This window comes from Diaporthe amygdali, assembly GCF_026229845.1.
Source record: "Diaporthe amygdali strain CAA958 chromosome Unknown NODE_23_length_778278_cov_65_433824, whole genome shotgun sequence".
NCBI classification, from domain to species: domain Eukaryota; kingdom Fungi; phylum Ascomycota; class Sordariomycetes; order Diaporthales; family Diaporthaceae; genus Diaporthe; species Diaporthe amygdali.
Window position 1 is genome coordinate 266,423 of NW_026517043.1, and position 26,423 is coordinate 292,845.

At 51.8% G+C, this 26,423-nt stretch overlaps 7 protein-coding genes across 7 annotated transcripts; 2 read left to right on the forward strand and 5 right to left on the reverse strand.

Moving 5' to 3' along the window:
- Window positions 1–581: 581 nt before the first annotated feature.
- J7T55_004793 (uncharacterized protein) lies at window positions 582–3,860 on the reverse strand (the record flags this gene model as incomplete). The annotated part of the gene is made up of 10 exons (XM_053130519.1): window positions 582–660; window positions 713–918; window positions 982–1,607; window positions 1,808–2,134; window positions 2,192–2,296; window positions 2,368–2,435; window positions 2,499–2,551; window positions 2,647–2,718; window positions 2,800–3,053; window positions 3,749–3,860. 10 exons carry the CDS (start codon window positions 3,858–3,860, stop codon window positions 582–584), a joined length of 1,902 nt encoding a protein of 633 aa, XP_052991219.1.
- A 4,937-nt stretch (window positions 3,861–8,797) lies between these two features.
- J7T55_004794 (uncharacterized protein) lies at window positions 8,798–9,785 on the forward strand (the record flags this gene model as incomplete). Its single annotated transcript, XM_053130520.1, has 3 exons — window positions 8,798–9,103; window positions 9,212–9,345; window positions 9,410–9,785. The coding sequence occupies 3 exons, from the start codon at window positions 8,798–8,800 to the stop codon at window positions 9,783–9,785; spliced, it is 816 nt and encodes a 271-aa protein (XP_052991220.1).
- Window positions 9,786–10,310: 525 nt separating this feature from the next.
- J7T55_004795 (transferase family iii) lies at window positions 10,311–13,972 on the forward strand (the record flags this gene model as incomplete). Its single annotated transcript, XM_053130522.1, has 9 exons — window positions 10,311–10,353; window positions 10,429–10,490; window positions 10,550–10,581; window positions 10,657–10,783; window positions 10,877–11,342; window positions 11,399–11,839; window positions 12,355–13,262; window positions 13,323–13,815; window positions 13,941–13,972. The coding sequence occupies 9 exons, from the start codon at window positions 10,311–10,313 to the stop codon at window positions 13,970–13,972; spliced, it is 2,604 nt and encodes an 867-aa protein (XP_052991221.1).
- A 204-nt stretch (window positions 13,973–14,176) lies between these two features.
- On the reverse strand, window positions 14,177–15,211 carry J7T55_004796 (uncharacterized protein; the record flags this gene model as incomplete). Its single annotated transcript, XM_053130523.1, has 3 exons — window positions 14,177–14,328; window positions 14,593–14,840; window positions 14,925–15,211. The coding sequence occupies 3 exons, from the start codon at window positions 15,209–15,211 to the stop codon at window positions 14,177–14,179; spliced, it is 687 nt and encodes a 228-aa protein (XP_052991222.1).
- Window positions 15,212–15,747: 536 nt separating this feature from the next.
- On the reverse strand, window positions 15,748–20,072 carry J7T55_004797 (uncharacterized protein; the record flags this gene model as incomplete). Its single annotated transcript, XM_053130524.1, has 9 exons — window positions 15,748–15,994; window positions 16,059–16,256; window positions 16,374–16,438; window positions 16,493–16,931; window positions 17,206–17,513; window positions 17,587–18,216; window positions 18,544–18,596; window positions 18,830–19,660; window positions 19,727–20,072. The coding sequence occupies 9 exons, from the start codon at window positions 20,070–20,072 to the stop codon at window positions 15,748–15,750; spliced, it is 3,117 nt and encodes a 1,038-aa protein (XP_052991223.1).
- A 942-nt stretch (window positions 20,073–21,014) lies between these two features.
- On the reverse strand, window positions 21,015–22,801 carry J7T55_004798 (uncharacterized protein; the record flags this gene model as incomplete). The annotated part of the gene is made up of 6 exons (XM_053130525.1): window positions 21,015–21,428; window positions 21,516–21,633; window positions 21,699–22,165; window positions 22,230–22,388; window positions 22,459–22,602; window positions 22,661–22,801. 6 exons carry the CDS (start codon window positions 22,799–22,801, stop codon window positions 21,015–21,017), a joined length of 1,443 nt encoding a protein of 480 aa, XP_052991224.1.
- Window positions 22,802–24,165: 1,364 nt separating this feature from the next.
- Window positions 24,166–25,908, reverse strand: J7T55_004799 (uncharacterized protein; the record flags this gene model as incomplete). The annotated part of the gene is made up of 3 exons (XM_053130526.1): window positions 24,166–24,435; window positions 24,511–25,061; window positions 25,131–25,908. The coding sequence occupies 3 exons, from the start codon at window positions 25,906–25,908 to the stop codon at window positions 24,166–24,168; spliced, it is 1,599 nt and encodes a 532-aa protein (XP_052991225.1).
- Between the last annotated feature and the right edge of the window lie 515 nt (window positions 25,909–26,423).

Sequence of the window (26,423 nt, forward strand, 5' to 3'; positions counted from 1 at the left end):
GTCGAGAGGAAGACTTGACTTGACTGTTGCCGCTTCAAGTAGGCGAATGAAATTTGGTTCCAGCCCGTACTCGTCTGTGCCTCTTTCTCAGTGTTTCAAGCTCCCTTTTGCTTGCTTGCATCTTCCAGTGAGCTCGTAGGGATGAAGACATCGGATGTGGACGCAGGTCTGCCAGCAACTTAGACGGAGGATATCAAACACCTTGTCACGGGGCTATATAAAGACCTATAGTTGTAAATTGTTCTTTCGCAAGGAGAGGAAAACCAAGAGACAGCAAACTTCTTGACACATCAAGAGAAGGAAGCCATATTCTCGGGTAATTGCAAGGCGGTCTTGGGTGAGATCTCGTAGTTGCTTAGGTTGGTAAGAAGCTCGTTAACCTTTTCAGAGCACTTGACTGATTTTTTATATTTCAAGGTATCGAGTGAATCAATTGGTCTGGTTTATATAACACAAATCCTGTACAGCTATTATCTGTGTACGTGCCTTTTCCATTCATGTTTTGTTTGTGCTTCATATACTTTAGCGCTACCACTTCCTGAGCGGTTCAAAATGGTGTAAATATTGGGTGCTTAATGTAGTCAGTAGTGATGCGGTGCAATGTTAAGTGTGCCTGCCATGAAACCCAGCAGCACCGCGTATCCGCTCAACGGTAATGGGCTTGGGGTGAGGAATGTAAGTGACGATTAGAACAACACTGAATATAATGCACATAAGAGGAAGAGGCCAAGGAGTCTCCGCCAATTTGTTTGTCTTGCCCTTGGCGAGCAGCGTGACAAGACAGAGTCCAATTCCCATCAGTCCTATTGTAACCGAACGCATGATGTTGAATACAGTCCATCCCTGCCTCTTCGAGACACCATGAAGAATAGTGAGAAGCATGAGCATGACACCAGCTGACAGGAAGGCGTAAATGAACTGAAAATTGTGTCAGCGCTTAATGAATCGGAAAGCGTTGATTCCATTGCTAAGAAATCTTACCACAAGATTGAATTTCTTCGAGATGTAGCTTGCAACAGGCATAGTGGACATGCGGTCGCGCTTGATGCCGTCCATTCCGAAATTGCTCAGTACTGAGTTCATGACAGAACATAAGAGGTCCTCCCTGTCAATGAGCCAGTGTTCCGTAAGTGTTATGTTCCCGCCTGGTAGTCCATTTCTGTTGACAGGCGTGCCACCGTTCCGCAGGATCTGGCCCCACAGCTCATCTGGGAGTAGTGAGATATCATTAAGCATCGCCATAACCTTAGACAAGATCACTGCCTGATTCTTAGTGGCGGGGAAAGCCTCGAGGTAGCCTGTGACAGTGGAGTTTAGACGACTAGCGACATCGACACTGGTAGGTACGTCAGGCAAGAAAGACCGCACGACGGCGTATATGGCGTCAGTAACCTGACTGTTGATTTCTAAGAGCTTCCAGTTGATTATGAATTTGTTCACGGCAACCATTACTATAAGGAGGGCAAAGTGGAACGGCGCGTGAAGCATTGCCCAGAGTAGCTGGCGGCGGCAAGCCATGTGATTAGGATGCATCCAGTCGAAATAGATCTGGAAAATCAGGTAAATAGCCACGAATCCGGATACGAAGACAGCCCACATGGACGTGGCTGGAGTTATCTGCGTGTCAGCTGAACAGAATCTGCTCAATGGAGTACTGCTGGGCATCGGGACTTACTCCACTCGTGCCATCCTAACGTAGCTTCTATTGTCGAAACATTTTTTGCAAGCTTGATGATGCCTAAAATGTACTGTCAGAGATTTAAATCTTCTTTTCCTGTGAAGCTTTTCATAGAAATTCAAGACTCACCTTCGCCGAGGATAATGAGCGTTAGGAGGTTGAGCCGTTCCGCCAAATGCGACCCTTCGAAGCTGACGACCTTGTAGTTGCGGACCGTAGATATGGCTAAGTTGCCCACAATCTCTAATATGGATATGACGAAGAGTATATCGTGTGTCATGTACTTGTCTGAAGCACTGGCAGCTGCCAGTATTCCAGCATAGCAAATGGCCGCGACGAGAGGAATCGACACTGTTATGATCATTGGCAGTCGTGCTTTCTTGTAATGTCGTAGATGCCACAGAATGATGCCATTCTGTGCGAAGAGGACCAATCTCGAGAGCATCAGTGTCGCGGCTGGTACCTCATTAATTTACTGGAAGATGCTACAGGCTCGGCTGGGAGTAGGCTCACCCAAAGCTTTTGAAACACCCGTCATCTTGTGCAAAGCGTTGAAGAACGGGGCGACCTCAGTGAAAGATATCATTGCCGCAAGGTGAAGGGCCAAAACAATCCGTTCTAAATTATGAAATCCCTATCAGCAGAGTTCTCCCAGACTGAGTTCTGAAGCATTTGTAACATCTACTAACCTGTCCAGCTGTCCGAGAGGAACCTCACGTCATAGATGACCACTAGAAACCAAGTCGTCCACAGGAGACTGAAAGTACGGTCAGATCTCGCCTGCCTCAGCTACTGATTTAAATTTTCTTCCTGCACTCACAATTCGAATTCAATATACGAAGCTAGGTCTTTCATCTCCGTGATTTCGTGGGTCTACGTAATGTTTAATTAGCGACGAACTCATTTGATCCGATCAGAGGTCACCAAGTCTCCACACCTTGAGCGGAACGAGTTGAGGAAAACCATACCGATGCGAAGATATTGAGCGTGGCCACAAACCAGAGATCGAAAAATAGTTCCAACAATGTCGCGCTTTCTCTCTGTGATGATATGTTACCATCTTCGCCTGATCTAGGCACTAATTGAGCATGCTGACAAGATTGAGTCTGAGCACATCATACCTTAACGATTTCCGGCTGCGACTCAAGATAAATGGACATATCATCTATTTCTGAGTCCCGCACTGAATGGATGATAGAGCCATGGTCATCTTTAGAATCTCCATGAGCCTCGACAGGGCTAACATGCTCCTCGTCCTTTGAGTCAGGCGCATCTAACTTGAGCATCAAGCGCAGCTTGTGTGTATGGTACGCGAATGTCGACATCCGCGTCAGATTCTTCCGGGAATCTGGACTGGGCCGGCCAGCGTCGTTAACTAGGTGATTAGACGGCATTTTCTCGATTCAATAAAGACTACTTGATAAAATGGAAGCTGCAGAATCGAAAGAGGTGTCAAGAAATGCGTGCCTGGAATTATTCTAAATCGAGTCTCGGTCCGTTGTGTTTGGCGACCATCTTATGAACAGCCAAGAAGGCATCGAATATTGCTGAATCTTATGTAGTTCTTGATTGCATTCAGGTTCAGGCATGCCCTGCCGACGGCCATCCAGTTCCTTGTTGGATCCTCACTGCCGCCGGCGATCCCCTCGTTTTTCAGTGATTTGGGTTCTGCGCATCGTTCTTGGCCATAAACTCCCGCCCATTGCGTCGTCACTTTCTGATCTGTCTTCCCACTCGTCGTCTGCCAAGCGGCAGGCTATCTATCTCATCAAAATGGCAAGATGCTTGGCAGCAGACAGTGAGGAGGCATTTGCCCCTGAATCCAAGTGGCTGATGCAGACTTAAACCAGTCCTGAAAAGGCCAACTCTAGCACGTGGAAGATTGAAAAGCGCTGGCATCTTCAATATTCCGTTCGGAATAATTTACAAAATATGGCACTTGGAAGGCACTTGGGAGGCCTTGACTGGTCAAATTGTCTGGGAAGCCCCGGGTTATCCAATTTATGCAGTGAATGAATTATAGCGGATAGTTTGAGAAGCCAGTAAAAAGGGGCCCAGGAACATTGTCACATTCGGTGAGGATCCTGTTCGTGCCGCGTAGCCGGGGCAGTTGCTGAGAGCTCGAGATCATGGCGATCGAAGACATGACGCGGCGCTGCTGGGGTTGGGGCCGTCTGGCCATTATGATGCTGCCTCGATCCAACAAGCTTCTCTTGACTTGGATCGTCCGAAGTTCCAACACAATGTGCACTTTGCCACCTGGTTAAATCCCCGACATACCATCCGATGTTAGCGGTACATGCGGCGAGCACGGGTAACGCAGATCCGCGGGCCGAGCGGAGTAGATATAAGCGCGACCGCCTCAAACTCAATCTAGTGACCGTGATAGTATGACTACGCGAAGTAACTTGTCAAATCATCTCGATCAAAGTAGCAGGAATACCAACTACGCCAAGACCATGCCTCTGACCAGTGATATGCATGCAGTAGGAGACTTGCCGTCTGAGCGATCGGACACAACTTCGTCCATGACTTAAGGTGATTATGTAGTACTCCAATTATATATCTCGAATAATAGAGCGCAGTGCAGATATATCAGTTTATATGAAGATTGGACCTACCCGAACAGAGATCGCGGTGTCAAACTTTCGTCACCACTGTTTGTTTGCAGCCCAAGCCTTACAGTATTTTGCCTCTCCAAGAATAGTATCATTTGCAAAGTGTTACCCGAGATGCCCCCCCCCCCCGGCAAGCACGGTCCAGACCAAGACAGTCAGAGGTATATTAGATACACGGGAGTGCTAAACTCCCCGTGCCAATTAAAGAGGTGATCCTTGGCACCTGTTGAATTTTGTACGGGGACAGCTCGATACGCGTAGACATTTAGAGGAGATCTAGACCGTCATGAAAAACTGTCTCGTCATATACTTGGACCCGCACTACCTGAATGGCATCGGGCCGTATAGTATCTTACCACCCGGCGCCGGTGGCCAGAGAACATGTAACAAGTCAACTTCAGAGGCATACAAGCGTCGAGTGTAGAATCGGCTAGATCGGCATGGAGAGCAGTCATAACTGGACCTCAATCTATATCATGAAGTGCTAGATATAGTGGCGAATTAATCGAAATCAATCGAGCTTTCAGATCTGTGTCAGACGCGATGTGATGCCTCATTGCAGTCACTGGTGTCTTCAGTTTAATAATCGACTCATGCCAGTCAATTATCGCTCCATAGTCATGCTAAGAAGACCAGCCGGCCTATCCAGCGATGCAACTCAGACGGCCAACAGCGCATGCTTCAGTCTGACCACTGCGTGATTGTGTTGACAGTAGAGCATGTAAATTGATCTGTGTTCTTGCCAGCCGGATAAATGTGATCATCGCTGTTCTGCACCACATGGGCGAAAGAGGCCGGCTTTCCTGTTGTAAAACGGTCAGGTCCGAGCTGCTCAAGAAAATACTGACAGAGCTCAGGTACTCGGCATGTGTGGCCCGTTTGGCACCTCTCCAAGACTGTCACATCTCCTGAATAAGAAGCACCCAGGACGTCAATCAATTGACGACCGGGTTTGAGTGCGGGAACTTGGGGTACTGTGCTGCTCGTAGGTTCATTTGACGACTCATTATTGGTACTGTTTGATGCGATGGGAAGTCAAGTCCTCCGTTTCACACACATATATGAGCAATTCAGGTCTGCTTGCGCGAGCTGGACCATTATGATGATTCGACCTACCCAGTGTTCACTTAAGAAATTCATATTTAACCAAGGGGGGCCCTCAAAGCCCAGGGAGAATACCCAGACAATGGGATGACACATGCAGACTTCAATTTGACTAATTTTTGTGAATGAGCATTGGAAAGGTGAGACTCAAGAAAAGGGAATGCAAAAGTAAGAAAGATGTCCGAACAGAAATATTAACGCAAATGATCGCATGCTACTTCAACCGGTCTTGACACCTGGTGCAATCACAAGACTATCAGAATAATCGGCTGAGTTACTGCTAAACTCTGAAACATGTTCTAAACTAAGCTATTTGGGTTTCACATGGAGTATATTCAATTTGACAACTGTGAATCTTCGAGCCGCGTAGGCCATTGCTTCAACCCTGGCTTTTGTGCATCATGCAAATTTTGAGGGGCAAAACGATGCTATAGTAGTCTTTTTCGGCTTCTGATTCTATCTTTAGGCAAATTATTCGCGTTCTAGTCTCAGAGAAAAGGAGCAGCAGGCGAGAAAAGCAGCAGGCTAAGTATAAAAGAGAAAAAAAAGTTATACAAATTAGAGACCAAGTAGTCATCGCTAAGCGGAGTTTAGCTAGGACGAGTGAAGCTGGTAACCGATTTTCCAAATGAGGAAATCACTGTCATAAGGTCAGCGCCCATTTAGCAACTTAAAAGTGTGTCACCAAGACCGTCCAATTCATCCCTTGCCAGCGATCTTCTCTACATCCCAAGAGTCAGCTATGTGGCATTGTGCTCGTCATCCCTACTGTGTTACGTGTCCCGGATGGTCACAGTCTAGTCCGAATGTCAAGCGCAGCTGGGCTTTCCCTCGTAGAAGAGAACAGACAGATCCACCAGATCGATGAGAATTCGGAACAAGCAAGAACGATACGAAGCTAGAGAGCTTGCAAGGGGAAGCCCAGAAAATGGGCAAAGCGCGGGTAAATGTGTGCGCTGGAAAGGAGGAAATGACGTGAAGGGCATCTCAGACGACGTGACGCGAAGACGAGGCAGCATTATTCTTATCCAGGCATGCTAATTCATGGAAAATTCAAATCGCGCTTGGACTATTTACACCCCCGGATCAGCATGTGCGATGGCGAGTCTTGTTCAGACCCTTGAATGACTTTGTGGACATGCTGAGTATGTGATAAACTTGAGAAAGTACATTTTGCCGAAATTCTGGCGAGCTTGGGGGCAAACGTGGCGTAATTGCCACCTGGTGTGTTGCCTTGAAGGCACGTCTGCAGGGGGAAATATCATACTATTCTTCTGTAAAGTGACACGATTCTATTCTTGAAGTTGATCTCCATGAGAAAGTAGAATCAAGGATCTTGGTGGAGACTCATTTCGATTCATAACATGTTCAAGGCTCATAATTCAGTATCGTGAATTTTGACTATTGCTTTACTGTTAGTAGGCTCTACTTATCGCAGAAATCCGTCTGACGTGTATCGCATGTTTGAGCCGCAAGTTTGACGCGCTACTTAGCTTAATTTCTGGATCCTCACATGTTAATACACACGAGTCTAGGCCGATCTTCAACGGTGTCCGTGTCTCACAGCAAGCCGGTGGGTCCATGTTCTGGAAGCCTGGGGATCGTCGATGACCTAGACTTCATCCCGCCCACGATCTTCTAGGCATTTATTGCTTAGTTATGAATGGATCTGGTCTAAGCGCGAGCATATTATCCAAAGCACAGATTTGATATCGTGGCACCGTCCCTGGCTTCATGCACAAGAAATTATGCATGCAGGAACCCATAGTGTTAATAGAGCTACCGAAGATCCGAGCACATGGATAATAATTTGCAGCAGCGGCCGTGACTTTCGATATGTCCCATTTTCAACTCTCGGCTCCGAAGTCCGACAGGTTGCAAGACTAGGGTGAAATCTTGAAATCAAGGCCATTGACTTTGAGTCTCAACGAGATGACATCACAGAGATATAACGTCAGCAAAGCAGACGCGTTTTCTGGCACCGACTATCATTGCCTATTCCTAGCGCGAGGCAACGTTGTGCTGCCCATGGCAAAAGAGGAAGGTGTCCAGGGCATGTATGGCTGGGTCAGATGAGATGCGACGCAAGCGAAGCTTGAACGGCATTGGTATTCGGGTGCAGTATGTCGGTCATGCCCTGGCACCTTGGCGCCAGCAACACAAGCTTTTGACAAGGGATCTTGGCGATTTCCCCAGGCCGTTAGCTTCCAGACAAGCATTAGATGAACGCTTGTCAAGACCGATCGGCACATAGTAGTGCCTGGGCAAAATGGTGAAGTGCCGCGCGGCCTGCGTCTGGCGCTATTCCGAGTTGTCCAGGAGGGGAGGATTGCCAAGGCTCGCTTCTTCTCCAGCGAGGTCTATGCTGCTGCTCAAGTCATGATCCGGCCTCTAACCTTTCAATGAGCTGCCCCAGGGACCGTGATGTTGCCGGGTCTCTCAATTTTGACGAGATATGGCATCACGTCAAAGTCTTACGAGAATAAAACAACCTGTATATGCACTGCCAAATCACGCACTTGATAGCGAATAAGTCGACTGCCCTGACGAAAGTCGCCTCCTGGCCATTCATAGGACGTGTTGATAACACTAGAGGAAGAAGCCCCTCTCTGTTTCCCTGCCAATGGCCTGCTGTGTGGTATCTGGATGTTCCCGAGAATCTAGGCGTTGCGAGGTCCACACTTCAGCAGTACGTCCCTCGGCCACCACCACCTCGAATGCTCCCACCTCCCGGGCCCCGCCCGGCCGTTAGACCCCAGTCTTGGCTAGATCTGCCGGCCGAGTTCGGGATTAACTTGTTGATTGGTGGACATGACTGCCTTCTGAACGCAGGCATGTTGCGGTGCCACATGGAGTTCCGATATCTGATATCTTATACTACGGCTCATTGGACCGACGACGTTGATCTTCAATCTTCTTGGTCCACACACTTTAAGCTTGATATAAGCTTGGCGGGATGGCGAGAGTGCTTTCGACATCCCTGCCAACCGCCCTGTCGACACCAGCTGACCGGACAGAGACTCTACCCTAGAAATTGTTTGTTCTTTTTGAATCGGGAAGGTGGTAGTAGACCCTTCCCACACTGCTGTGGCACCATATGGGGCAAGATAGCCTCATTCGATATCTCTATGGTCTCGTATTGTCGTGTCGCAGCCCGGGTCGCCGCCGCCGGACCCCGTGAGGAATATGTAGAGATGTTGACTGCAACTGCACGTCAGTCATGCAGGTTTTTGATCATGAGAAGTTCAAGTATAAAGATGTGGTAATGTCCTCGTCGTAGATACCGTCTGCCTCTCATCACCAGCGGCCTTTGAGCATCTACCAGATCCACGACTAGCTGTTGCCCCCTCGTCTTCCTCTTTGTACCAATCGGAACGAACCCGTGACCACCTTCAAAATGAAGTTCTCCGCCCTTGCTACCATTGCCCTTGGCGCTGAGGTTGCTCTTGCTGCCCGCTGGACTGAGAAGCGTCGTGAGCGCCACGCTGCCCGTGCGGCGAACCGCCAGAGCAACCCGCCTCTTCCCGCCACTGATGCCGACGGTCTTCAGGTGGCCGAGGCCTTCACCAACGGGACTGTTAATGAGGAGTACTCCTCCAACTGGGCTGGAGCCGTTCTTATTGGCACTGGCTACAAGTCGGTCACGGGCACGTTCGTCGTGCCAACTCCCTCAAAGCCTTCCGGAGGCAGCTCCAGCACTGAGGTTAGTGAACGATCCTCGAAAACTGCCCGATGAGGCTCTGCTGTCATTGGAAACGATGGTGCGGTGAGAAAGTTTTGGAGCGAAACATATTAATTTGTCGCAATATAGTATGCTGCCTCAGCCTGGGTTGGCATCGATGGAGATACCGCTACAAACAGCATTCTCCAGACCGGAGTCGACTTCTACGTGCAGGGTAGTTCGATCTCTTTCGACGCCTGGTACGAGTGGTACCCCGACTATGCGTAAGTTGCCCCATCATCCCCCGAGCCTGTTCTGAGACGCGCTGTGAAGCTAATAAGGAAACAGTTATACCTTCAGCGGAATCACCATTTCAGCTGGTGACACTATCACCGTGACTGTCACAGCCACCTCAACCACCGCTGGAACCGCTGTGGTTAAGAACGTGTCCAAGGGCACCTCTGTCACTCACACTTTCAGCGGCCAGACCAAAGCTCTGCAGGAGCTCAACGCCGAGTGGATCGTGGAGGACTTCTCCTCTGGCGGTTCTCTCGTTCCCTTTGCCGACTTCGGCACTGTGACCTTCACTGGAGCTTCTGCCAGCGGATCTTCGGGCACCGTGGGTCCCTCCGGCGCGACTCTCATCGACATCAAGCAGAGCAACAAGGTCCTGACCAGCTCCTCTGTCTCGGGCTCCTCTGTCACAGTCGAGTACATCGGCTAGACTAGCCAGGTACTGTTCGTACAGTTGATACGCTTCTGTATCTGAGATCGCCCGAGGAAGGATGAACTGCGGCCGAAAAGGCTGCTGTAGGGAAACACGTCGGAGTAGCAGGGGTTTGAAGGTTGCTGAAGTATTTTATATTCTCATCAGCTAGGTCTGGCCAAAGCAGTACCTAGCAATTTTTGGAATAGACAACGAATCCAACCCGCTGCTTCTTGAACTATGTCTCTGTGCAGGCGTGAAAAACTTGACAGAAAAATTAGTGCTTGTAGTTGCAGGAAATGTGAAGACGAGTACTTTAGGCCAGTTTTGACACGAGGAAGAATACCGATAGAGTCGGCTCCGGGCCGTTCCACCACCGAATGGCCGAAGCTGAATGCCGACCCCACTGAAGGGCCGTTAGTCTCCCGGGGGCATACAGTGGACCTCGGCTCCCAACCACCGTCTCTGCGATCTCGGCCGGTGGAGGGACTGACTGGCTTCTAAGTCCTGGGCATCAATTGAATTCTCAAAGCAAATTCAAAGATGACTTCCATCAATATGTCAAACATGCTGCGGACATGCAAAGGTGCGAGACCATGCCTGTCTCAAGTGTCGAGTGTCGGCAGGTTTCACTCCGGTCTCCCTCGTTGCTCCTCGACAGCTGCCGGCTTGCTGCCTCTCCAAGGTTACCGAGTGCTTGACATGACACGTGTGTTGGCAGGCGTGAGTTTTCCTTCGCGCGTCGAGTGTCCTTCACTTTGCTGATTGAATATGATACATAGCCTTACTGTACCCAGATTCTCGGTGACCTTGGGTAAGACCGTCTCCAAACGATCTCTCCGAGACTTCGTGCGACAACTTCCGGTCCGTAGATGCTGAGCCTATCTAGTGCTGAGGTCATCAAGATCGAGCATCCAGTCCGCGGTGACGACACGAGGGCCTGGGGCCCGCCGTACGCAAAGTACGGGCATGACTCTAAACACCAAGGGCCCGGCGAGTCGGCTTACTTTCTAGGTGTGAGCGATTGACTGCCTGGATGTGGTGAATCATCAGGGGCTAACCAGAACAAGGTAAATCGGAATAAGAAATCATTGGGTTTGTCCTTCCAGGACCCTGCAGGTGTCGACATCCTCCACAAGCTGGCAGCCAAGTGCGATATCCTCGTCGAGAACTATATCCCTGGAGCCTTGAGGAAGTACGGTCTGGACTTCGACACCATCCACAAAATCAACCCGGCACTGATCTATGCCTCCATCACCGGATACGGACAGAATGGCCCTTATTCGCAGCGAGCAGGCTACGATGTCATGGTGGAGGCGGAATTCGCCCTGATGCACATCACCGGAGCCCGTGATGGGCCCCCGGTCAAGGTTGGTGTTGCTGTTACTGATCTGACCACCGGTCTATACACGAGCAACTCCATCATGGCTGCCCTTCTCGGCCGTCAGAAGTCTGGCAAGGGGCAGCATCTGGATGTCGCCCTAAGCGACTGTCAGACTGCCACTTTGGCCAATATTGCCAGTAGTTGCCTTATCAGTGGCGAGAAAGATACGGGTCGATGGGGCACAGCACATCGTGAGTTCAAGGTCTTCCACAGCGTCCTTTGTCTCCGTTCGAGCTGACCCGAGTAGCATCCATTGTCCCGTACAAGGCATTCAAGACGAAGGATGGCGATGTGCTCTTTGGAGGCGGAAATGACCGGTTGTTTGGTATCCTGTGTGACGGCCTGGGTAAGCCAGAGTGGAAAGATGACCCCAAATTCAAGATCAACTCGCAGAGAGTTGCGAATAGAGACGAACTCGAGGCGGAGATCGAGAAGATTTCAACCCAAAAAACTACACAAGAGTGGCTGGATGTCTTTGAAGGGAGTGGCATGCCCTATGCCGCGGTCAATGACATCCAAGGGACGCTAAGCCATGAGCACACGCTCGCGCGGAATATGGTGATAGAGGTTGACCATGAGGACTGCGGTCCTATCAAGCTAGTAAACACCCCGATGAAGTTCTCTGAGAGCAAGCCTGGACTCAGGAGCCCGCCGCCAACTCTGGGACAGCACACTGACGAAGTGCTGCGTGAGCATCTTGGCTTTAATGAAGCCCAGATAAGTAGCTTGAGGGAAAAGGGTGTGGTCAATTGAGGTCCAATGTCTGTCGAGGAAACAGAAATCGGTCTGTTAGATCCTTCATGCATTTCAATATACACTTTAGAGCTCTGTAATGGCGAATTCCTGTGAATCGATGGTCTCAAGAGTAGCCTCCCACAATCGGCTTCGACTCTCTGATGAAGGTGGCTGCCATTGCTTTAGAACGGCGACAGTCAGGGCCAAAGTAGTCACCGTTGGAGTTAAATTGAAATAAATGCGCGTTATAATCAAATTTGACAGCTTCGGTCCATAGGTAGTGAATGAACATCGGGTGGAAGCAAAGGTTTGGACGGGGGTCGATTTCCACGTGATCTGCACGTGCTTTTTGACGTCGTACCACGCCTCGATCAAACTCACTTGCAAAGCTTCCCTTTCAAGGCGCAACATAACACTTACAGACCCAACTCAACCATGAAAGGATGAATGACCACAATTCGGCGACAGGCGCCTCGGCGCCAATGGAAGGCAATGATGATGGCAAAGTCATACCACCCGCGTCAGCAGCAGCAAACCCGTCTCCTGCGCCTGCCTCGCGCTCGTCCTCCCCGTATGTGAGCGAAGCCTCCAGGAAGTTCTCGTCACCATATACTCCCCAGTTCTCGCCTGCGACACAGATGATATTGAAACGGATGCGCGGCGAATCTGGTGGGCTGAGTTCCGCCCTGGCGTCCGCAACGGCGCCCGACGCGCCAAGACCCAACTTCCCACGACCGATCTACGAGAGTGTCAGAGAGCGCATCGTTGCGAGCATGACAAGTGGTAGCACGATGTCCTTGCCAGCGCCGCCGTCTTCTCCGAACACCACAACAGCCAGCACTCTGCGCCTACCAGTGAAACCCGCCTTGATGAGTGGCTCAAACGGCAAACCATCATTATCAGGTGGCCAGAAGCGCAAACGAGGTCATGGTGATGGGAGCACTAGTGATGCGTCTTCACCAGCTGAGGGTTCTGATTACGGAGAGGGCATCAAGAAGGCGAAACCAAAGCAGGCAGCCACTCCTCAGATCACACAGTCAGGGAGGCGCATCCTCAAGCCCGATACGTATGATCCTGCGGCGGAGGATAATGCAAAAAAGAATGCACGCTTGGTCAAGCGTACGACTGAGCAGGCTCTCTGCAAGAGGTGTACACGTATGCACAGCCCGGCTAGCAACCAAATGGTGTTTTGTGACGGGTGCAACGATCCATGGCATCAGCGATGTCACGATCCGTGGATTGAGGACGAAATCATCAAGGACCAGACCCTGAAGTGGTATTGCGTCATCTGTCAGGCGAGAAGAGAGCGGCTGCAGCCCAAGAAGAAGGTCGAGCAGCCTAGATTTGGTAGCTGGGCTGGCAGACCAGCATCGCAGGTGAGCCCCTTACTGTCCTATAGCTCCTTCAGACTTTTCATGCTCATGTGAATGGACTAGAAACGAGCCTATCTTTCAGCACTTTCTCCAGACGACTTGGTCAACCTGCTACTACACGCCACCGAACTGCATCCCGACCTACCGATTTTCCCAATCGAGTCCACTTCCACGCCAAAGAAGTCACCAGCAGGCAGCACACCGCGGTCCCTATTCGCAGGCGTCTCAGCAGGTGGCCTATTTCACCGTGCCGAGGCGAATCCCACCGGAACCCTGAATTTCATTCGCAAGATCCCAGCCAACGCAAAAAAGTCGACACTCGCCAAAGCTCGGTCGGGCACCGGCTCCCTGCAGAGCAAAACGGCCGCACAGGCCAATGCTCTCGCGGCCGGACACCAGGTCTACGACGAAGAGGAATCATCGTTCACGAGGCTGTGGCCCAGGCCGGGTAAGGGCATGTACAGCCGGCTGCCGCCTGAGGCGGACGATGATCGGGGCTTGACGGACGACAATGACCACGCTGCATTCAGTGTGATTATCTTTAATGAGAAAGGCAGTACGTCACGATCTTACTCGAAACTTTCTTACAATCCAGAGACTTTTCCCCATGAATCCAAGTCTCATTTGGGCATGTTTCTGTGATAGCTAGCTTGATAAATTTGCTGACGCACACGCGAACAGAGAAAATTGAGGAGAACGGGGTCAAAGTCTAGAGGACCATTCCGAAGATCATTTTGAAGACCAAGAAAAATCGTTGACCTGTCGGTCAATTGAAGCATTTGCGCGTTTAGTTAGCCAAGCGCCGTAGGCTTGACTGGTTTACCAAGGCGATTGAGCTTTCACCCTGTTTCAGAGGGTGGTGGTATTAGCATTAAGCATATATGTAAATAATCATAATTGCCCAGGGCCCTATGAGATCATGGCTTCAAGTCTTCCTGTGCAACATCTTTGACTACACCTTCAGCTTCCAAGGTGTCCTCTGTGGCAGTGCTTGCCCTCCTACTTGTCACAGCGCTGACGGTCCGGCTCTCTGGATTTCTCGTGGGTGCTGCCTGGGATGATGACTCCCCTGATGTCGAAGACGTCCCACTTCTACTCATCACATCTAGTTGCGCGCTATTCTTTTCACCCGAGTGAATCTCTCCCAAAGCAATTGTCGCCTCCGTTTCATGGCCGCGCTCAAGCTGGGAAGGCGTCCGTAGGTGGCTTGCCCGTGTACGTGGCGCTGAAAGGGGGTTCGGGCCTTGGACAACGGCACTACCCGTTGAAATCCTGCGCTGAGGTCTACCCAGAGTATGTCGGTGAATGCTTGTGTGTAGCAGGTCCCATATACCAAGCACCCATAGGAAAAGGTACACGACGGGGTCAGAGAATCCAGAGGCCATCCCCCAATATGAATAACCACGTGGGAAGACCTCCCGGAAGCCGACATATACCAAGAACATCGCAATATATCCCAGCCCGGATAGTAAGCGAAGAACTAGGGCCCAGGCTTGCCATTTTTTCTTGGCCCTTGCGACGGAATAGATGTCGAGACAAATGTCGATAGCAACGAGGGCAGTGAGAGCGATAGCTTGCGGTCTGTTCGTAGAGGGTCAATTTGTCAGTTTGTCCGGTCCAAGTCCAATGCCGTTCCGCGACCACTCAACTAGATCTTCAACAAACCTTTGATTCCGACCCCTATGTCTGTAAAGGAACTCTGCCATGATCGAGAGCAGTAACGAGCATGCAGCGGCATGCGCCACAGCGTTGACAAGCCTCAAAGCAGTCTTCGCCCAGCGGCGCTCGTAGATGTCAGACCAGCTCCTGCCGCCTCTCTCGCGGATCGACGTCTCGTATGTCGACTGCGCAGGTGTGTATTCCTCCATTGGGGCCTCTATAAAGACCGACATCCGGCTGTTCGCCGTCGGCGGCGGTCGCGTGTCGCGTGTGGTCGACGCGAATGGTGCCATGCTGCCGTTCTAAACCTTCTGCTCGCCCCTCGAAACTTGACGTGTCGGTCTGCGCCGCTCCTGATCCTCGCCCAGCGTGGAGGTGCCCCAAACTTGAGACATGCAGCTTGTTTCCTTTCAAAGGCCCAAGGGCCCCCTTCGAGTGCGCGCGAGTCGAGCCGACACAGGGAGAGAAGCTGGCCTCGTGCCGTTGTCTACGCTGCGTAAGGACCAGTTCACTTCTCAAATAGTTCACGAAAGACGACCAAGAGCCAGCGAGCCCGGTCCAAGAGGTCTTGAAGGACCCAACTGTTCAGGGAGAAAACATTCGAGTCATGGTGCCTCTCGTGTCTTAGAGCAAGAGGCTGGGTCTGGTGGGGAGGGGCTCGTCCTTCCGGCGAGAGAGCAGCCAGATCGGGGCAGATCACCGTTAAGCCGCCATGTCACGTCTTGGCAGGGCAGGCGAGATCCTCTTGGGGTTTCGTGCCCTCTGCTGGAGCGTGTGAAAAGCCGAAGTCCCTCGTTTACAGCGGCAGATCTGGGACTAAACTGTCCCACTAGGAGTATTTGTTCTTGCAAGAAGCGTCGTAGGTTTGCAAGGTCAAGAGCCGAGGCGTTTCGAACTTGCAGCTCCCGAGCAGCCGTTGCGGTTGAGGGTGGGCGCCCAAAGCACCGCCCCAGTGGACGGTCTGGGCCTTTCCGTATCCTTGTTCAGGGTCTTCGGTGGGGGCCACTCCACCCCCACAGCAGGCCGGAATTAGGTTCCTGCAGCTGTGACGTCCAGTTCGTGCACAGGCAAGGATCCTGATGGGCTGGGATCAGGGGGCCAGCATTTTCAATTTCCAGCTTTGGACAGAATGGGGGGCACGGAACGAATGACTGGCCCACAGCCTGCTCCTGCATTAGGAATGCAAATATTGAATTCCCTTGTATCTGCCTCTCTTTGATCTCCTGATATTCTCCATTATTCTCCTCATCGCAACCTCGCTGCTCCAAGCCTGGCTCAGACTTGCCTTTTACGACTTCATTGTCTCGTAGAGCCAGATGATCGAAAGACAACGGGTTTCTGGTTGAAACAACACAATCGTCACGATATCGGTAGAGGCCCCATAACTCAGAAGTATCTGTAATGTCATCACCGCCAGGATGAGGTCAAGCTTGCTTCAAATCGCCTGCTCCTCACGATAAAAGTGTGGTCCCCTTGACCTTTCCGCTTTCCATCTTTGCAGTTCGGGAGCCAAATTGGATCTGTCAGGACTGGATCAGCACGAAGCGTTGAAACATGGGGGCATGCCTACTCACAGCCCGCTTCTTTTCAGTGGCAACCTCGCCCATGCCGAGCTCTAAAGCCAGAAGTCGCAATATCCGCTTGCCCGGTTCGACAATACCATCAAGATTGCCAAAATCGCACTTCTCCCATACAGGGGTCTTGATGGCCCACCGAACCAGCTCTTCGTCCAGATATGGGAAGCGGACCTCCTTTCCCCAGTGCGACATCACTCGATCATCTCTGCCCAGGTTTCGCTTCCCTAGTCTGCTGACATCAAGTTTGAGCTCGTCGACCAAGCCCGGGTAGCCTTGTCTTTGGTAAGCTGTTGCGTGGCGTTGATAGCCCCCGAAGAGCTCGTCGGCCCCAAGCCCTGAAAGAAGCACACGGGCGCCTGTGGTGTAGACTGCGGCCGCAGTTGTTGAGGCATCAGAGAAAGCGATGCCTTGACCCCGCGCAGCAAAATACAGAGCACTAGCTATGGAGAGGTCCATCTCCGTATTATGAGGATATATCAAAGATATTACCTGGCCTTTGTGACTTAAGTACTCGGAGTAGGGAATATTGACCTGCCAGAAAATGAGTATTGGCCTGGAAATGGATATGATTGGAAAGACGTACTGCAAGGAATTGCCAGGCCCGCCCAGGACAGACAGCTTGTAGTTTAGCGAAGGACTTCCTTCCCGTTATTCTGTCTGGGCAGGCCTCGTAAACATCAAAAGGCCCCGATTGATCTTGGCCTCTCGACTTTTGAACGTTGGCCACGACTCGGGGGTTCTCGAACGCCACATTGATCAAATCTATACCCTCATCTACGGGAAGGAGATCATGGCACATCCTCGCCACTACGGTGCAGTCCAACCCACCGGAGAACAATACAGCCACCTTTGGTGCTGTATCTTGTTTGTCAGCCCCTGGTGGCGAAGGTACATCGAGGACCCGCAACCTGAGGGAGTCCGTCAACTGCTGGCGCAGAGCATTCACCGATGGCGAGTCGGAGACTAAGCGGATGTCCTCTGCTGGCACAATTGCATTGAACCTGCCAATATTGGAGACCTATACGAGTAAGTCCCAGATTATTGTTGCGAGCACTATGTAGCACGTAGATGAGCTGCAGCGGTACACTCACAAAGTCCGCTGCGCCGGCGTCGTCCAACCAGTCCAGCCTCCTCGCCACATGAGCTCCTTCACCACTCAGATGGTGTAGATGATGAACGTTCGCCACATCTAGGACGTATATGCCGTCGGCCTCGACCTCCCTCCACTGCGGGTCGGCAGCATCTGCAACGCTGGACAGGACAACGTGTTGGCTGCCGTGGCGGATCACCATTGATCGCCTTCCGAGGCGATCGCGGCCGTAGTAGACCTTGCCCGAGGGCTTATCAAAGAACGTGAAAGCGAATGGACCATCGATAGATCGAAGTACCTGTAGGATGGCCGCCTCACGCTCTCCCAAACTGCGGCTCACGGCCTCGCTCAAAAGGGCAGCTATCGCCTCGCCGTCATTGCCAGAGACGTCATGGTGACGAATCTTCCACGCCTCGCCGTTCCAGCAGAAAACTGATCCGGTCTCAAGATCAACGAAAGGCTGCTGTGCGATGTGGTCACCACGAAGAGCAAGGACCGAGGAGGTGAAGGCGAAATGAGTCGCCGATGCGCCGTCGGCGGTACCATCGACCAGTCGCGTCTCGTATGTGGTGATGTGATCCGGTCCGCGGTTGCATAGGCATCGCCTCAGACCGGTTGTGATCTCCCCTGGCTGAGATGCGGAAATCACAGCGTGAATCCCACACATATTGCCAGAGGGTGTCAGAAGCCGGGGGGGAGAGAAGCTTGCATTTTGATGAGAAGTTCATCGCGAACGCTCTAGCTAGACCCATGCTTTGTTTTTCAGGGTTGGCAGTGGAGGTCCATCCAATTCGTGTCTCAGGGTTCGGAGCTAAATAGGAGCCCCCCCCCTGACTTCACAGAACGTTTACTGGTGTCATGCTTCGCAAAACGCTTCAAAGTATCTACTAGCGCGCTTGGTGCAGCTATGCCTCCGGGGATCGCCGTGGGACGACTCTGTAGATGAACAAACGCGAACCTTGCAGACCAAAATGCCGACGGCCGAAGCAAATGCCAGGAAACCTTTTGTTTCTGCCGAAAGAGTACTGACCATGTGTGCCTGTTCAATCAATACGAGGAGAAGAACATAACGCTTGGTCATTGACGTGACATTGTCCTGAGGCAGGCAATTGACTGCCTCATCTATCTAAGCAGGTGGGGTTTTCGAAACACGGCTTACGCCTGCTTTTCTACGTCGTTTCTAGTCCATTTCACCTTCCCGTACTTGTGCCTCACCTCATTAATATAAACATCCTCGTCCTTACCTTCAGCAACCACGTCCCTCCGGATCAACGCCCTCACGTGGCAAACAAGGACAAATAGGTACATGGCGATCAGCATTAACGTCATAGCTGTTCCCACCCATTCCACAGCTGAACTCTCAAACGCCTGGCCGATGTTGATGGTGGCTATCGTGAACCCAACATTGGGGAATATAAAGGCATACCAGCTCATTGAAAATGGCATTGCCTTCCAGCAAATGAGGCATGATGCCACGGCAATACAGAAAAACCAAAAGGCCGACGACCAGATGAAGACGGCTACCATCGTCGCCATCACTTGTAAAATCTGGCTCGTCACTTCGTCGTCGCCAAAGTAGTTATAATGGGTCGGCCAGGCCTTAGCCAGGCCTATGATCGCTAACGCGGTGAAACCCGGGGGCCCAACGGCGATGAACATCGCTGGCCGCGAGTGCGGGCTGGGTAGGCCAAACTGGACCATGCGTCGGATGTAGCATGCGTACATCATGACCGAGACCAGCATCCCGAGCCCTTGTGCCGTTAGGCCTGCCACAATCATTGGCATGGCTTGATGGGCGGGCTGGCCACCTGAGCTACCCGCGCCGATCGTCGCAATAGTGCCTGAAAGCATAAAAGGGAATATAGGGAGATCCCATGCCGGCGTCATGTCGTCGATTTTAAGCTTGGGTGACGTGAAGAGGACCATGTACATGCCTACGGCGTATATAGCCGTGGCGGCAAAGTAAATCCAGAAGAGAATCCTGTAGACGACCACTAGCCAGTACCCGCAGTTCGGAATGCCGTAGCGTACGATGGAGCCGATAATTGATGCGAGGGACAGGAAGAAGCAGGCCGCTGTTGAGATCTTGTAGTTAGTAATTGCGCAGCCAGGAGAGTTCTGAGGTCCGGAGGCAAGCTTACAGAAGAGACCTTCGGTCGGATGCGCAAGAGAGGCCAGGAATGTGCCTTTGTACTTGATGAAGCGGGTGATGAGGAGGGTTGTGATGAGAGTAAACAAGACCAGGTCGAATATGTACACGACTTTTCCGATGGTCTGCTGGCCGTGGAATGTATTTGGCTGTGTGCTCTCTGAAATGAGCAAGGATATCCCACCAGTGCTCATCGTGAGAGTATAGTTGGCCCACGTAAAATGCTCCAATCGACCCAGTATGTCGCCCCGAGGCTCACGATTATCTTTCTTCTCATTGTCGACTTTGGGACCATTTTGACGATGGTCGGAAGTGCTATCCGAGTCTTGGTCGCTCATTTCAAATGATCGTCAGTTGTCGTCGTGTCGCTCATGAGACAGGATGCTCTTCTTTGCCTAGATTGTAGGAAGCGGCCGCATTTTTATGTCAGTCAATTTTGAGTTTGTTGTAGGCAGGCGAGAATCCTGTTGCTAATTGTTGTAACCAAGGACGTCACAATTGTGGGTGCTTATGAAGTCATCCTCGAATTCCCATTATTACATCGTGAGGCTTGGCATACTCCACTGAAAGACCAAGATTCTATCAGGAGGAGCTCAGCAGTACCAAAACCCGTATCTCCGTGGCATGTAATGTTCTTCGTGACAGGAAAGACGCTAGCACCCTTGTATGTCATGAAACACATGTAAGTTTGTCAGTGGAATATCTGAACGCAGTGCTTTGAGCAGTGACGGTGATGATAACGATAGCTCATGGGGCTTCCCACAACGGATAACTTGACGAACATGCTTATTCTTTGTAGATTCGTGGGTGGTGTTGTCAAAAAGACGACTATTGCGATTTTTGCTTTTGGCCTCTAAACATAGTGAACCTAACCCGGTTCTTAGCCTCGCCGGCGCCAATTCCATCCACTCTTGCATGTGTTTCCCAGGGATTGTAAGATCGGGGCGTGCTATGATGATCCACCAAAATACATTGATGGGTTTTTTGAGATCATACCACGTAGCACATTCTCTTATGCGCTGTAAGACAAATTATGAGCATAATCGTTCGGTAGACATGCCGTGCTCATGTAGATTGGTAGTCCAGTATGACGGATAGAGAAATTCTTCCCACAGCTGCGCAGGTAACAAGTCACTGGGAAAATAGAATCAGATGGAGAAAGGTATAATATATCCGTACTAGAAGAGTCTATGTGCCCAGATGCCATATACAGAGCTGCCTAACCGGTCCAAGTCCCTGAACATACAAATTGGCCTCCACCTGCGATGCTAAACCCTCGCTTAAGCGTTGGTCCTCTTCACGACGAAAGCCCCCCTCTCGATAGTGTTGACGACGATGAAGCCGGATGGGAAGAACGGGTAGTGGCCCCAAGTGCCGACAAACTCGATGCTGCCGCCGCCGGGCAGCGCGTCGTTCTCGGGGTAGATGTCGAAGTAACCGAGCTCGGTGACGCCGGCTCCACTCTTGTCGGTCTCGAGCGAGGAGATGTCAATCACGTGCAGGCCGGCGCCGTAGTTGCTCTGGTACGCGACGCCGTCGATGACGTACTGGTTGTGGTCGATGCCCTGGGCGTACTCGTTGCGGAAGTAGCCCGTGAGGACGGGCGCCTCGAGCGAAGTGATGTCCCAAAAGTACGTGATCGGGAAGCCGTTTGCACCGGCGCCAGCCGAGTCATACTCATCGTACTCGTCGTCCTTAGTTTTGTCAGCGTTTTGTTACGTTGCCCAAAGTAACAGTATGAAGAGGGCCTCGAGGATTGAAACGAGGACAGGGTTTCTTACCAAAAGAAGAGTGGTTTGCCAGTTCTTGTCAGTGACCCATCCTTGGTGCGTGTAAGAAGCACCGTCGTAGCCGACACGCGAAATGATGTTTGTGGTAGTCTTGTCGGTCACGTCGTAGCTAAATTTTATATGTCAGTTTACTGTCCGTTCAAAACACATAAGAAGCGCAAGAAGTCAACTCACATCGTCAACGTATCCTCATTGTAGCCGTAGCAAATATCACGGCCAGCGTACTTCTCGTCAGGGCCACGGTAGACCAGGCACTGGGCGTCGTGGACGTAGCCGTCGCCAGACGCACAGCCGGGCGAGGTTGGGTTGCTGATGTCCTTGAGGTCGATGAAAATGAGACCGGACGCGCAAGACGAGTTCCTGGGTTGCGCGCCGACGGCGACGGCGTACTCGAGCTCCTCGTTCACAACGACGTTGTGCGTGCGGCCGATGGGGAGGTCGTTGAAGTGGCCTGTCAGGTCGGCGTCGCCGAACGTCTTTGGGCTGGCCGGGTCGACGTCGACTAGCTTGGCCATGTCGAAGAACTGAACACCGTGCCTCTGTGCCTCGCTACCAATCACGATGTGGCTTTTATAGCCTCGGATCTCGCGCCAGATGCTGGGCTGAGCTGCCGAGTATTGTGGAAGGCGGCCAAGGTAGACCTGTGTTCGTTAGATTTTCCTCTGTGACCGCTTGGATTTATACCCCATCTGGTCATTTGCTTACCAATTTACCCTCCGTGGAGACCTCGGCGAAAGCAGCACCATCAGCTTGAGCGATGGCAACGAACTCCCGGCCTTCTTCACTGGTCCAACCCCAGGTCGAAGCACCCTCGCCAACAGAAGAGCCCAAGTCAGCGTGGCTCTTGAAGTCATAAAAGTCGATCTAGGAATCTGTCAGTGATGTTTGTTCTTTTTGTAAGATTGCAATGCAGGGCGAGATTCAATTTACTTACGTTGCTGCACTTGAACGTATTGTTCGCATCGCCGGGGACGACCTCAGCGACCCCATTGACACAGGCAACAGGTGCGGCGCCAGCGTATGACTTGTAAAGAGTCGAGTCCATGGCACCAGAAGCCTTCTGCAAATCCCAGGTGGCCTAGTGACAGTATCTATTAGCATTTCACTTCACAACACATTTGAGACATGACACTCACGTATTTCTTAGCCATAATGCCGTCCATAACAGCACCGCTCGTATACTTCTCCTGCTTAGCAGGGTTGTTGACCTGACTGATGGCAGCCGCGAAGGGCGAGCCAGCCAGTAGAGCCAGGCCTCCAATAGCAGTGGTCTTCATGATGAAAGCGAGTTATGAAGGATCGTCAGAAATTACACTTGCCAGGGCTTCCTCGGGTGAGTGGCGGTGATCAAGGGGAGGCTTGGATCGTCGCTAAGCGGCACAACCAGATCGACATCAACAGCATAAAACAAGGGTTCCCGCATGTTGGCACGCTCTACAATTTATACCTCCTGCGAAGGACTGCAAAGGCATGGCATTAGTCACCATAGTTGAAGTTATCAGCACGCCATCCAGGCATGCAGAATCTATGATCACCTCCTCTATATGCGATTTGTACGAATTAGGTAGGTGTGAACGGTACTTGGCAAATGACCCCCCAAGGCAATAGCATTGGAAATGCTGTGGGTTGTATTGGCTTGCTTGGCTATTGCTTGGCTACATACTCCCGTCGAAAGATTCGCCGGCAACCAAGGCTTGTACATGAGGATCCTCGCCTCCCAGAGGACCAATTGCCAATCGGATAAAAGTAAATAGAGGACAAGCCATTCGCATACCATCACGACTCATAAGCAGGAGTTGATGCAAGCGCAGCCAAGAGATAGCGTTGTCGTATTTAGTGGCCCAGTGCCCTAGGACCTTCTAGTTCGGAATAGGGGCCGCAAATATGTCTTGCTTGGCAGTGAGGGGAGGTAGACTCGTGCACGCCCGTGCGCCGTCGGTACAAGTATTGCCTGCTGTCCCTTCGGCCTTGAATAGTCCGGGACTCTTGCAAAAACCGATTTACAAAGAGTTGGAGACACGAGACACCGTCGCAATTCCAACTTGGCAGCTCTTTATATGGTGTCTTCGAATCAACGAGGGCCAAGGCTGAACGCAATCGCAAGGCCGGCCACGTCGCCGGCGGCTTTAGCACCATCTGTCTATATATCGATTGTCAGCGCTTTAAACAGATGGGATGGCAATCTGGTGTCTGAGTTATACTCAACATGCGGCGTGGCTGTGTATCTGAGAACTCACTCCCACTCGAGTAACAATTTGGGACGGACTCCGTTGTTGTGCTTATTTATCGGGAAGATTCGCCGCCGGGCTTACTGTCTACTTTAACACCTGCCACCTTCCTCAAGGTTGGGTGACTTGCATTTCACCGTCATTGGCCGTCTATCGCAATTGATAGTCAGTAGGCTGTTCCTTGCGCTGAACCGAGAACACGAATCGACTTACATGGGTCATGAGCTGCCGGTCTGCTTACGTCCGGCAACAAAACAATGTACCGACTAGGTACTCCATGATTAGCGAACTCTTTGCTATGGGAACGGTACGTTTTGTCATCAAGTTCAAAGAGACTTTCAGTCAAAATTTCGAAATGCATCTTTATTCAAACATAGTACACCTAACTCACTGCAACCGTCCAGATGCTACATTTATTGCTCCACAGCCTTAGAATCGATCGTCTCGATCCCTGACGGCTTACTTTCACCCCTGACGCCCTCGACCACCTCCTTGCCCAGCGCTTCCGAGTCGATGTGGGGGCCTTCGTAGTTCTTTCGGCCATCAATCAACCACTGGACAACGGCGATAATAAGAACAACGCCGAAAGCAACGATGGCGTAGTTCATGTTTGTCCCGGTAACTGGTTGCTCAGGAGGGAAAACAAAGAGGACAGTCGTCAGGAGCGTCCAAGCGATACCGACCTAGGAAGGAAAGTTGTTAGTTCGTGTTCCACTGATGACGTCTGGGCCTGGACCTAGGAACATGGATGCACTCACAAGGTTGGTCAACCAGCCCAGCCACTCGGGCATCTTGAAGGCTCGTGTCTCCGGCAACATTTTGCGGCCACGCATGACATTGATCGCTGGTGGGATGGCATATGTGACGCCCAGAGCGACGACACTGGCGGCAGTAATTGCATTGAAGGCACTCGAAGAGCCCAAGAAGACGCAGCCGAAGATGATGACCCAGACAGTGGTCCAAATCAAGGCGTTGAGGGGCACGTCGAGTCCTTTGTGGACCTTGGCAAAGATCCGGCTGGCAGGCAGTCCACGGTCGCGGGCGAACGCGTAGCTCATACGAGAGCTTGTCGTCATGATGGAAGTTGTCGTGAAAAGCATGCAGACGACAGGGAAGATCAGCAGGCAGATCGCGCCGGCCTTGTTGTCGGTTGCGTCAAAGAGAATCTGCAAGAGAGGACCTGCCGCGGACTCGATCACGGCATCGACATCCTTGAGTACAAACAGGAGACAGGTCAAGAAAATAAAACCGGTGAACATGCCAATGCAAATGGCGTATATCATGATCTTAGGACCTTCGATCTGAGGACCTATTGGGCATTGAAAGGTTAATTTCTGCTTGACCTAGGGGCCTATGCTACACATGACAGTACACTTACGTGGGATTTCCTCGATCATGTGAATGGTCGCATCGAAACCGGTCAGAGCAAATGCGCCTTGCAGCAGACCAAGCATCCACGACAGCCCGTCCGGCCAGGCAACCTCGTTTATAAAGCCGCCAAACACGAATGACGCCTTCTGGTAGTTAGGAGTAGCGCAGGCGAGGACGGTGATGCAGATGATTGTGAAACCAGCAAGTGACCACAGGAAGGCGGCCTTGTTAAAGTACGGCAACAGACGGTTGGCGAAAGCGTTGAGGAAGAAGGCAGCGAGAGTGTAACCAATGTATATCAGGAACTGGTGCCAGCTTGCGGGCTCGTAGGTGGGATTCATGAGGGAGATAATGCCGAGGATGAGCTGGCTGCCCAGGAGGCCACCGGTGGCAGTCAGACACACCCAGGCTGCGGTGTTGATCCAGCCTGTCGAGTACGAGATGGCCCTGCTGAATCGCTTCCATGAGATGATAGCAACCCAGTGATATTGGCCGCCGGCAGTGGGCCAGGCTGAGAGAAACTCAGCAAGCGAAGCAGCAAGGCACAGGTTGCAGAGCCCAGCGACGATGAGTCCCCAGAGGATAGCCGAGGGTCCTCCAGAGGGGAGAGCCAGAGACAGCGAAGCGGCCAAGGCAGTCCAGCTGTTGAGGATGGCAAAGGCGAGGCCGAGCATGGAAATTTTGGAGAAATTTCTGTGCAACTCCTGCTTGACACCCAACTTCTCGAGGGTGGCGTCGGCGTCGACGTCAGCCTGAGGCTGGGCCATGATGCCGCCTTCGTGCATCTTGATGGGAGTGCCTCTTTTGTCGTGTCGGTTCGGAAGAGGCGGAGGAGGGAGTCGATGCCAAACAGGATGCAAAGCCCGGGCGAATGTGAGATTCCGGGGGAGGAGTGCGAGAGAAGGGGAAGAGGCTAGCACTCCAGGACGAGAGATGGACAAAGAAGAGTTATAGGGCGAGGAGCAGGCGCCAGGAAATATAAAGATGGCCTACCGAGTACGTATAGATATGGCTCGTGTGTAAGAGAATGCCAGGCACATGTGTAAGCACACGGACAGGGCAGGGCAGTGGATGTGCACGCAGGCAGGTTGTACACAGTAAGGTCGGAGATGATGTAGCGATCGGCCCTCGTGACCGACCCGAGGACGTGCAGTCTGCGTCGTTCAAAGGCTGTCTGGCTGTCAAGTCAAGTCAAAGTCAAGGCCTGCGACGCCAGTTGAGGCCCAGGCGCCAGGCCAAGGTTGGGGGAGGCGGACCCTTTTCTCGTGTGTACTTGCCTCTCTGGGAATCGCCGTCGGGA